We start from the raw sequence: 11,220 nt of genomic DNA on the forward strand, positions 1-11,220 counted from the left end.
TCTTGGATATTGTCATTTTTTATCTCATATAGGCCAAAGACTACCACTGGTGATGAAAACCACGTTGTTGGGCAACCATCACCACCATCCACCTCCAGAACTCTTTCTTCTTCCCAAACTGAAACTGTACCCATCAGACAATAACTCCCCATTCTCCTTCCTCCCAGCCCCTGGCAACCACCCTTCTACTTTCTGTCTCTATGAATTTGATGGCTCTAGGGACCTCATATAAGTGGAATCATATGGTGTTTGTCCTTCTGTGACTGGGTTATTCACTGAGCACAATGTCGTCAAGGTCCACCCATGTTACAGCCTGTGTCAGAATTTCCTTCTTTTCTAAGGCTGAATAGTATTCCACTGTATGGATGGACCACATTTTGTTTATCCATTCATCCGCTGTTGGACACTTGGGTGCCTTCCACTTTTTGGCAATTATGAATAATGCTATGAACATGGGTGTATAAATATCTGATTGAGACCCTGCTTTCAGTTCTTTGGGGTATATACCCGGTAGAATTGCTGGATTGTATGGTAATTCTATTTTTAATTTTTTGAGGAACCACCATACTGGTTACCACAGTGGCTGTACCATTTTATATTTCCACCAGCAGTGCATACGGGTTCCAATTGCTCCACAACTTTGCCAACACTTATTATTTTCTATACTTTTGATAGTTGCCATCCTAATGGATGTGAGATGATTCAGCCACCTTTTAAAGAAGAAAATTTCAAAGGGTGGCATAGGATAAATAATTTAACTTAAGCATTTGGAGTAAAACCCTGCCCCTTTACCACATAGTACTTTTTTCTCTTGCTTTCAGTCTAGATGTACTTACCTGTGTGTTTCTCTCTAATCAGATGAGTCTTTAAAATATGGCATATACAACTGTTCTGGCGTTCAGATTGGAAACAATAATTTTATGGAGATTGGCGGAATGAGTCCATTGGTACTGGACAGCACGTACATGAACTTGAAAGAAGACCCAGCTTCTAAGTACCGAGATATCTTTGGTAAGATGCCCTTGAAGGACCCATCTATAGTAACCTTGAACTGTCTTATCTAATATTTCACTAATTATTCTCTGTGAAAGTGCCCTATCTTTCCTCTCTAAAATAGCTCTGTAATTTCCATGTAATTGCTTTGTAACTTATTTATGTTTACTCTGGAGATAATTAGAATATCTAATTCATGGATTTGCTGTGAAAGTTAAACGAGTCAATATGAATAAAGAGCTTAGTACACTGCCTGGCACATTATAAGATATACAAGTGTTAAACACACCATCATCATCATCGCATCAGTATTAGTACCTAGACCTAGCAGCAGTAGCTCCCTCAGGTCCTCGTCCAAAGGGATTCTGTAAAAGGTAGAAGACTATGCCCTCAGCTGCACATGCATAATCAAATAAGAGGGCTTTCTCTTGTGGCGTTCCACCATGCAGCCTCATAACATTAATCCCAAAACGCAACCTGGGAAAAGCAGTCACGAGGCCAAAGCAATGTGATTTAAGAACCCAGCTTTCTAATTGACCCTAGGATGGGCAGTTTTTTTAAATCAAGGGCCAGGTAGTTAATGTTCTAGGCTTCACTGGTCCTGAGGTCTCTGTTGCAGCTACTCAGCTAACACTGTAGTACAGTAGCAGCCACAGACAGTATGTACACGAATGGGCGTCGCTGTGTTCTAATAAAACGGTTTACAAAAACAAGCAGCGGGCTGGATTTGGCCCGTGGGCCATAGTTTGACAATCCCCGGTCTAAGCCATTTGAAGGCTAGTCTTTAAAATCTAGAGCCGAAGTTCCTAATTTTGGGGGTGACGGGTACCTTTGAGAATCTGATGAAACCCAGCGTCCCTCTCCTGGCGAAGCGTTGACAGAATTTTGGACGCCTGGCGTCCAGTGGTGATGGCAGAAGCTGCGCTGTGGGGAGTCGGGGAAAATGAGGTATCTTTTTTCTCATATTCAGCTTACTGAGGTCGGACGAGGATCAAGAAATTGGGTTTGTTTGTGGTGTTTTGGTGGTTTTATACTTTTATTTTGCTTCATTTTATTATTTTTACGAAGGCCTGAGAGGAAGGAACAAGTAGAAAGAGACAGGTTATGGCTGTAGGAGGAAAGAGGACAGCACTTGGGGTAGGGGAGGGATAAGTCCAAAAATACCTCATCCATTAAAAGACAAGGGAAGGCAGTGTAATGAAACCAGTTCGCAGCCGGTGGTCTCAGTTTCCTTGATTAAGTAAGAGGAAAGCAAACTGTTGGGTGAAGGGTATCCTGAGTTGAATGACCTTAACTCTGGCCAGATGTAAGTGGAAAATGCCCAAAAGGAACAAAAATGGTGTCTTCCCCCTTTACATCAGGAATGTGTGATATAAACAAGGGCTGTGGCTCAGGTTGTACACAACAGCCTAGTAACCAGAGGGGTTTCGCTCTCTAAGCCTCGGGCTGTGCCTCAGACCTGCACCTCCCGGGGCGGGGGAAGAGGTTCCTCCACATGGGCTGGCAGACAGGTAAAGTATCAACCGATGAGCCCACAACCATAGCATGAAGAAGTTATCTTTTTCACCATCTCCTGGGACTCTTCACTTTATACAGGTCTTTGAAGCTAGACGTTCAAATGGCCATAGCTTGATGCCTTCTTCTCTTTTCTATTTGGCAGATAATACCACTAGTCTGACTGATAAACACCTGGACCCAGTCAGAGAAAATCTGGGCAGGCAGTGGAAAGACTGTGCCCGTAAGCTGGGCTTCTCCCAATCTCAGATTGATGAAATTGACCATGACTATGAGCGAGATGGACTAAAAGAAAAGGTTTACCAGATGCTCCAAAAGTGGCTGATGAGGGAAGGCAGCAAGGGGGCCACCGTGGGAAAGCTGGCCTTTGCGCTCTACCAGTGTTCCAGGCTAGACCTGCTGAGCCACCTGACACACAGCAGCCAGAACTAAGCCCACAGGGGCTCCTGCAGCAGGAGGCCCTCTCCTCACTAGGTGAGCGACCCACCGAAAGCCTGCTGCCTCAGAAGGTTCAGAATTCTTTCCTCACTGATGCGGGTTCTGTGCGTAAAAATCATTTCCTGCCTTTCATAGCTGGAGGATGGGAAAAGAAATCTACAGCAAACAACCCACTGCACAGGAAGACCTATTCATGGCCAAGGTCCAATCAAAACAGAAGCCTAATAGCGTTTTGAAAGGGAGAGAGATTCAAGGGAGATCATTTTCTTTCAGATTATTCCGTAACCTTCAGTGATGCTGTTCATTCAGTTTCTTGACGTTTTGCTTGAGCAAGGAAAAAAAATTAATATTTTAGAATATAAACTAAATCAGCTTTCTAATTCTGCACTGTCTTCTCTACATAGGCTCCTGTTGTAGCCGAAGCACTGTAAGATGCTGCATTCTCGTCAAATGGGATTTTTTTCCATCACAACCACAGTTCATTCCAAAATTATAGGGTCTCTTAACTTCAGGATCAAATTCTGTGTCAGTCACTACAGGCTTCAGGAGTTATATGCTATCTTCACTCTGTAAATTAACGGAAGCGATTTTAAGGAGTACAGACAAGGGGGGAAAAACAGAGAACAAAAACAGGAGACTTTCCCAGGCTGTCATTGCACAGAATTGCTACTAATTCTGACGAGTACAAAGGTTCTTTCCTAGCATTCTGACACTTCAGGTACTTTTCCAACCTGCGTGCCCTGGAGAGGGAGCAGGTGTGCTGGGAGTATTGATCGCTTCACCCCTGGCTACGGCTGGAGCCTCAGGGCAGATCAGTGTTGAGCAGCTTCCTCAGTTTATCCCAGGATACTGCAGAAATAATTTCATTTTTTCCTGTGAGCTAGGCTGTAAAAGGACGGGTTCCGAGTCTGCTAGCTGTGCCTGTAGCACTCAACCTTTCAAAGCCCGCCTGAAACCAAGAAGGAGTGAAGGCACTTGAGGGCTAGGAGACTGACGTGACCAGGCCACCCAGCATCACCGCCCGCCCTTTGCTCGGCAGAGCAGGTGTGCCACTGTGCTCAGCCCTCCCGGGAGGGAGGCACACAGGGTGCGGTAAGGCCATCTGGCTGCCAGAACAGATCCTAGTGTTTGGTGGGTTCATAACAGTACTGTTGGTTCTGATTCTAAATCTCCTCCAGTCAGTGGTACTGTAAAGCAGAATTTCTTCACCTTGGCACTATTGGCATCTTGGGCCACGTAGCTCTTTGTTGTGGAGGGCTGTCCCGTGCATCGTAGGGCATTTGGAAGCAACCCTGGCCTCTCCCTGTGAGATGCCAATAGTGCTTTTCTCCCCCTCCTCCCATCTCTAGTTGTGACAAACAGCAATGTCTCTGGACATTTCCAGATGTTCCCTGGAGGGGCAAAACTGCCCTAGTTGAAGACAGCACTGCTATAAAGTAGTGAACCTGTTTTCCTATCCACACATATCCAGGCTCACTACTTGGTTGCCACACAGCATTGGATCACATGGCCCAAAAGGAAAACTGGAGGGGCAGACAGTCCCAGGCTTGCTGGAGGGGGCTGGATGATTTCTTTTCTAAATGCATCCCTTGTGCCTCTCTTCTAAATTCCAAAGAGGTTGCATGATCAATGTTCAGAGGCAAAAAGCGTAAGATATCTTTAATGGACTTTTTAAAATAAAATTTTGTACCTCAAATGTAAGCCATGTGTTTGTATAAATGAAACAGCTTGAGATTCTCCACTGTGACTTTACCACATGGGTTGGCATTTCCTTTTCACCCCTGCTATTGGCAGGAGAGAGGAAGCTGCTGATAGAAGAGGAGCTTCTTGACATTGCATTTTGACTTTCAAGATGAAAAACGCACTGATCCGAGAGCCTGCGGCACTGCCGTCCTTCACACCTGGCTCAGAGGCCCTTCAGCCTCCACGCTCTAAAAACTGGGCTGAAAAGGGCCAAATTTATACCTGAGGAGTTTCAATACAAGGCCCAAGCACCACAAAAACACTAGTCTTGGGCAGAAACCGATTAAATGAGACGACATAGACTACAACTTGAGAAATAAGACTATCCATCTTGGCTCCGAAAAAGGTATTCAGACCCTAAGGTTGACACTGCTAAATAAGACCCGCTTCCAGGTCACGCATCGTGCTAAGGAGAGTCTCCACTTGATGCTATGGTCATGACCTTTGCTTTGGGTCCATAATATGAAGTTAGATCTTCAGCAACAAGGAGTTATTTCTCACAAAACATTTTAAATAGTATTTTGATGTACATTTTAATGTGTGGTGTTTATTTTTTTAAGTTTTTCTAATTACAGTAGTCATGTAAATAAAAATAGGTATTTATATGGTCAAGGTTTTAGAAGCATCTGATTACAAGGAAATCACTAAAGGATTAGTTCTATGGTATAATCCAGGTACAGGGTTCTGAAATCAAGCAGGCTTAAATTCCCCTCTGCCGCTCTGGCTGTGTACCTGGGGCCTGCTTCCTAACTTCTCTTAGCCTCAGTTTCCTCATCTATAAATAGGGCAATAGTACATAAGGTTGATGTGAGGATTAAAAGAATGCATCACACGGTGCCTGGCACAAAAATAGTAGTTATTTTTTAAATTAATTTTTATTGGCGTATAGTTGATTTACAATGTTGTGTTAGTTTCAGGTGTGCAGCAAAGTGAATCAGTTATACATATACATACATCCACTCTTTTTAAGATTCTTTTCCCATATAGGCCATTATAGAGTATTGAGTAGAGTTCCCTGTGCTGTACAGCAGGTCCTTATTAGTCATCTGTTTTACATATAGTAGTGTATATATGTCAATCCCAATCTCCCGATTTATCCTTCCCCCCATTTTCCCCCAGTAACCATAAGATTGTTTTCTACATCTGTGACTCTAACGAATAGTAGTTATTTTTTAAACTGCACAGTAGTGTTATATACACAGAGCTACTTCTCAAGTGTGTACTTAAAAATTGTTACACCAATAGGCTAAACCTCAGCACTACCATTTTTGCTGACCAGTAGGATAACTGGTGTTAAAATTGTACAATTATTTTTAACCCTGATATTTCTGACAAGAGATCCCAATCAACATTTCAGGAAAACATAAGAAAATGTCGACCCCACCCAAGATTCTGAACGTCAAACAATAGTAGCTGGAATATTACATATTTCTCTTTCTTTCTATGCAGGAAATTGATGTGATAGCTTTATGTTGAAAGAACATAAATATTTTAGCATAACCCATATTTAAGCCAAACCTGCCTTTACTGCTCAAGAAACTCCAATGGGCCAGTGAGGACACTGCAGGTAACAGAACTTTGCATGGCTGTAACACGTAGAAGCACTGTGCCTACAGGACTATTACAGTGGAAGGGTGTCTGGGAGGAGAAATAACGTAACGTGCAAGGAAGCGGTTGGAATCTCCAATTCCAGCCAAGGCTAAGCAGCAGCCACGAATGTGCCAGGTATTTTCAGTTCAGGTAGGGCAGGAGAGTAGCCAGAATTAAAGGGTAGTTGTTTTTTCTCCCTACTGAATCTTCGATTGCAGATAATGTTTATAACCTTTAAAGCTTGAATTGGTCTGAAGAGGAAAAAAAATTCAATAGTGATGAAATACACAGAAAATCTGCCATCTTAACCGTCTTTATGTGCACAGCCTGTAGCCTGCTGAGATCCCGGGCCTGGTGCTCTGCCCACCGACGCCCCCTCCAGCCGCGCGGGTCCTGAGGGAGTGGGAGGGAGGGAAGGGGGAGCACAAGTAAAGGCCTGACCTCCGACCCGGCACCCCTGGGGGCGGCTGGGGGAGGGGAGGAGTTCCTACACCCAGCGGGACCCACCCACGGTTAGGGGTCCAGCAGCGAAGACAGCGAAGACGGGGGAGACATGGGGAGATGATGGGGGGACACGAAGGAACGGGAGGGAACGCGGCCAGCGCTTTCCCTGTTCACTTAGGCCCCAGGGAGCCTGTTGGGCTCCCGGGCCTAATCCTCTGCCTTCGGAGCCTCCCTCCTGCCCCGCAGAGCCAAGGGCCCCCCCCCCAACCTCTACACTTCGAAACCCCATCCAAAGTGCTGTGCCTAAACCCCACCCACACACCCTCACCCAGGGCCTTACCTCCAAACCCCGGAACTCCGCCCTCCAGACGCCCTCCCTTCCACAAGCTGCCTCTCCCCTTCTGCGCAGGTCCTAAGCAGAAGCCCTGCCCCACGCTTGAACATCGCCCCGCCTAGGCCCCACCCCACGCTCAAACGGCACCGCCCCCACAGCCGCCTAGGTCCCGCCCCACCTTAAACCCCGCCCCTGCCTAAGTTCCACCCCACCACCTAAACTCCACCCCCATAGCCAAGGCTTTGTTCTCTTTTTCATTTTTCCTCTTTTCGATTGGAGTTCGGTTTTACCGTGTTGATTCATTGTTGTTAATTCTTTTATATTTTTCCTAATACTTTTATTTTTCTAATTTTATTTTATTCTTTATACTTCATTATTGTTCTCTCCTTTTGGCTTGTTCCCCACCCCCCATTTTTTTTCTTTTTTCTGTTGTGGCTTCATTTTACCTTGTTGTGGTAGCTTCAATTATAGCTTTATTTTTCCTAATATATATATTTTTAAATTTTATTTATTTTTATTTTTGGCTGCATTGGGTCTTTGTTGCTGCACATGGGCTTTCTCTAGTTGTGGCAAGCGGGGGCTACTCTTCATTGTGCTGTGCGGGCCTCTCATTGCGGTGGTTCTCTTGTTGCAGAGCATGGGCTCTAGGCACGTGGGCTTCAGTAGTTGTGCCTTGCGGCCTCTAGAAAACAGGCTCAGTAGTTGTGGCACATGGTCTCAGTAGTTGTGGCTCACAGGCTCTAGAGCACAGGCTCAGTAGTTGTGTCTTACGGGCTTAGTTGCTCCACAGCATGTGGGATCGTCCCAGACCAGGGCTCGAACCCACGTCACCTGCATTGGCAGGTGGATTCTTAACCACTGCGCCACCAGGGAAGCCCCCCTAATATATTTTTTTATCTTTCTAATTTTATTTTGTTTTTTATTCTTTGACATTGTACTGCTCCTTTTTTCTTTCTATCTTTTCTTTTTTTTTTTTTTAACCGCACCATGAAGCTTGCAGGATCTTGATTCCCAGGCTGGAGGTTGGGCCCAACCTCCTGTGGTGGGAGCTCCAAGTCCAAACTGCTGGACTAACAGAGAACCTCAGACCCCAGGGAATATTAATCAGAGTGAGACCTGCCGGAGGTCCTCATCTCAGCACCAAGACCCGGCTCTATCCAACTGCCTGCAAACTCCAGTGCTGGACCTCTCAGGCCAAACAACCAGTAAGACTGGAATACAGCACCACCCATCAAAAAAAACAAAAATGAAACGACAAAAAAATATGTCACAAAGGAGCCAGGTAAAAACTTACAAGACCAAATAAATGAAGATGAAATAGGCAACCTACCTGAAAAAGAATTCAGAGTAATGATAGTAAAGATGATCCAAAATCTCAGAAACAGAATGCAGAAAATACAAGAAACATTTAACAAAGATCTAGAAGAACTAAAGAGCAAACAGGGCTTCCCTGGTGGCGCAGTGGTTGAGAGTCCGCCTGCTGATGCAGGGGACACGAGTCCGTGCCCCGGTCCGGGAGGATCCCACATGCCGCGGAGCGGCTGGGCCCGTGAGCCATGGCCGCTGAGCCTGCGCGTCCGGAGCCTGTGCTCCGCAACGGGAGAGGTCACAACAGTGAGAGAGGCCCGCGTACCGCAAAAATAAGTAAATAAATAAAGAGCAAACAAACAGTGATGAAAAACACAAAAACTGAAAGTAAAAATACTCTAGAAGGAATCAATAGCAGAATAACTGAGGCAGAAGAACGGATAAGTGACCTGGAAGGTAAAATGGTGGAAATAACTGCCAGGGTGCAGAATAAAGAAAAAAGAATGAAAAGAATTGAGGACAGTCTCAGAGACCTCTGGGGCAACATCAAATGCACCAACATCCGAATTATAGGGGTCCCAGAAGACGAAGAGAAAAAAGAAAGGGTCTGAGAAAATATTTGAAGAGATTACAGTTGAAAACTTCCCTAACATGGGAAAGGAAATAGTCAAGTCCAGGAAGCACAGATAGTCCCATACAGGATAAACCCAAGGAGAAATATGCCAAGACATATATTAATCAAACTATCAAAAATTAACTACAAAGAAAAAAATATTAAAAGCAGCAAAGGAAAAGTAACAAATAACGTACAAGGGAATCCCCATAAGGTTAACAGCTGATCTTTCAGCAGAAACTCTGCAAGCCAGAAGGGAGTGGCAGGACATATTTAAAGTGATGAAAGGGAAAAACCTACAACCAAGATTACTCTACCCAGCAAGGATCTAGTTCAGATTTGATAGAGAAATTAAAACCTTTATACAGGTAAGCAAAAGTTAAGAGAATTCAGCACCACCAAACCAGCTTTACAACAAATGCTAAAGGAACTTCTCTAGGCAGGAAACACAAGAGAAGGAAAAGACCTACAATAACAAACCCAAAACAATTAAGAAAATGGTAATAGGAACATACCTATCATTAATTACCTTAAATGTAAATGGATTAAATGCTCCAACCAAAAGACGTAGACTGGCTGAATGGATACAAAAACAAGAGCTGTACATATGCTGTCTACAAGAGACCCACTTCAGACCTAGGGACACATACAGACTGAAAGTGAGGGGATGGAAAAAGATATTCCATGCAAAAATGAAAATCAAAAGAAAGCTGGAGTAGCAATTCTTATATCAGACAAAGTAGACTTTAAAAAAAAGGCTATTACAAGAGACAAAGAAGGACACTACATAATGATCAAGGGATCAATCCAAGAAGAAGATGTAACAATTGTAAATATTTATGCACTCAACATAGGAGCACCTCAATACATAAGGCAAATGCTAACAGCCATAAAAGGGGAAATTGTTGGTGGGAATGTAAATTGATACAGCCACTATGGAGAACAGTATGGATGTTCCTTAAAAAACTAAAAATAGAACTACCATACGACCCAGCAATCCCACTACTGGGCATATACCCTGAGAAAACCATAATTCAAAAAGAGTCATGTACCACAATGTTCATTGCAGCTCTATTTACAATAGCCAGGACGTGGAAGCAACCTAAGTGTCCATCAACAGATGAGTGGATAAAGGATAAAGAGGATAAGATAAAGGATAGAGGATAAAGGACAGAGGATAAAGAAGATGTGGCACATACATACCGTGGAGTATTACTCAGCCATAAAAAGAAACGAAATTGAGTTATTTGTAGTGAGGTGGATGGACCTAGAGTCTGTCATACAGAGTGAAGTAAGTCAGAAAAACAAATACCGTATGCTAACACATATACATGGAATCTAAAAAAAAAAATGGTTCTGATGAACCTAGGGGCAGGACAGGAATAAAGACGCAGACCTACTAGAGAGCGGACTTGAGGATACGAGCAGGGGGAAGGATACGCTGAGATGAAGTGAGAGACTGGCATGGACATATGTACACTACCAAATGTAAAACAGATAGCTAGTGGGAAGCAGCCGCATAGCACAGGGAGAGCTTTGTGATTTGTGTCTACCTAGAGGGGTGGGATAGAGAGGGGGGGAGGGAGGGAGACGCAATAGGGAAGAGATATGGGAACATATGTATATGTATAACAGATTCACCTTGTGATAAAGCAGAAACTAACACACCATTGTAAAGCAATTATACTCCAATAAAGATGTTAAAAAAAAAAAAGGTACAGCCTGTGGCGTTAAGGACATTCACATCGTTGTGCTGTCATCAGCACCATCCTCTCCAGAGCTCCTTTCTTCTTGCAAAACTGAGTCTCTGACCCATTAGACACTAATTCCCCCTCCCCCAGCCCCTGATACCCACAGTCCTACTTTCCGTCTCTGAACCTCCCGTGAGTAACGCTGGGAAGCGGAGCGCAGGTACCCGAGGCCTTGCTTGTCTGCAGGATAGAACGGAAGCTCTAATTTAATTTTCGCGGCCCCCCCCCCGCACCACTCTCCACGCCCTCGTCGACACTCATTAATTTCTGGGATTTCTGAGGACGCGGATCCTAGTGGGTGTGAGGCGGTGGGAAGAAAATAAACCAACCCCATCATCCCAGTCAGCAGCCAGGCCGGGGGCCCCGGGCCCACTCCTCCGTGAGGGCGAGACGCCGGTCACCGCTGAGCCAGAGCTGGCACCCAGGGAAGACGCTCTGTGCCGGCGCCTCCGGGGATCGCGAGCCCAGTTCCTGTCAGGGACCAGCGAGAA

At 44.8% G+C, this 11,220-nt stretch overlaps 1 protein-coding gene across 2 annotated transcripts in view; it reads left to right on the forward strand.

Moving 5' to 3' along the window:
- The window catches only part of RIPK1 (receptor interacting serine/threonine kinase 1), a 35,122-nt gene extending 29,646 nt beyond the window's left edge, over window positions 1-5,476 (forward strand). Inside the window, exons 10-11 of one of the 2 annotated variants that reach the window (XM_060023724.2) lie at window positions 859-1,011; window positions 2,654-5,475. In XM_060023724.2, coding sequence (XP_059879707.1) covers window positions 859-1,011; window positions 2,654-2,940 — 440 coding nt within the window. In that variant the 3' untranslated portion in view covers window positions 2,941-5,475. Of the gene's footprint in view, window positions 1-858; window positions 1,012-2,653 lie in introns of both variants that reach the window. The other variant, XM_060023725.1, reaches the window with a different exon arrangement.
- Window positions 5,477-11,220: the final 5,744 nt, after the last annotated feature.

Source organism: Delphinus delphis, chromosome 10 (assembly GCF_949987515.2).
Source record: "Delphinus delphis chromosome 10, mDelDel1.2, whole genome shotgun sequence".
NCBI lineage: Eukaryota > Metazoa > Chordata > Mammalia > Artiodactyla > Delphinidae > Delphinus > Delphinus delphis.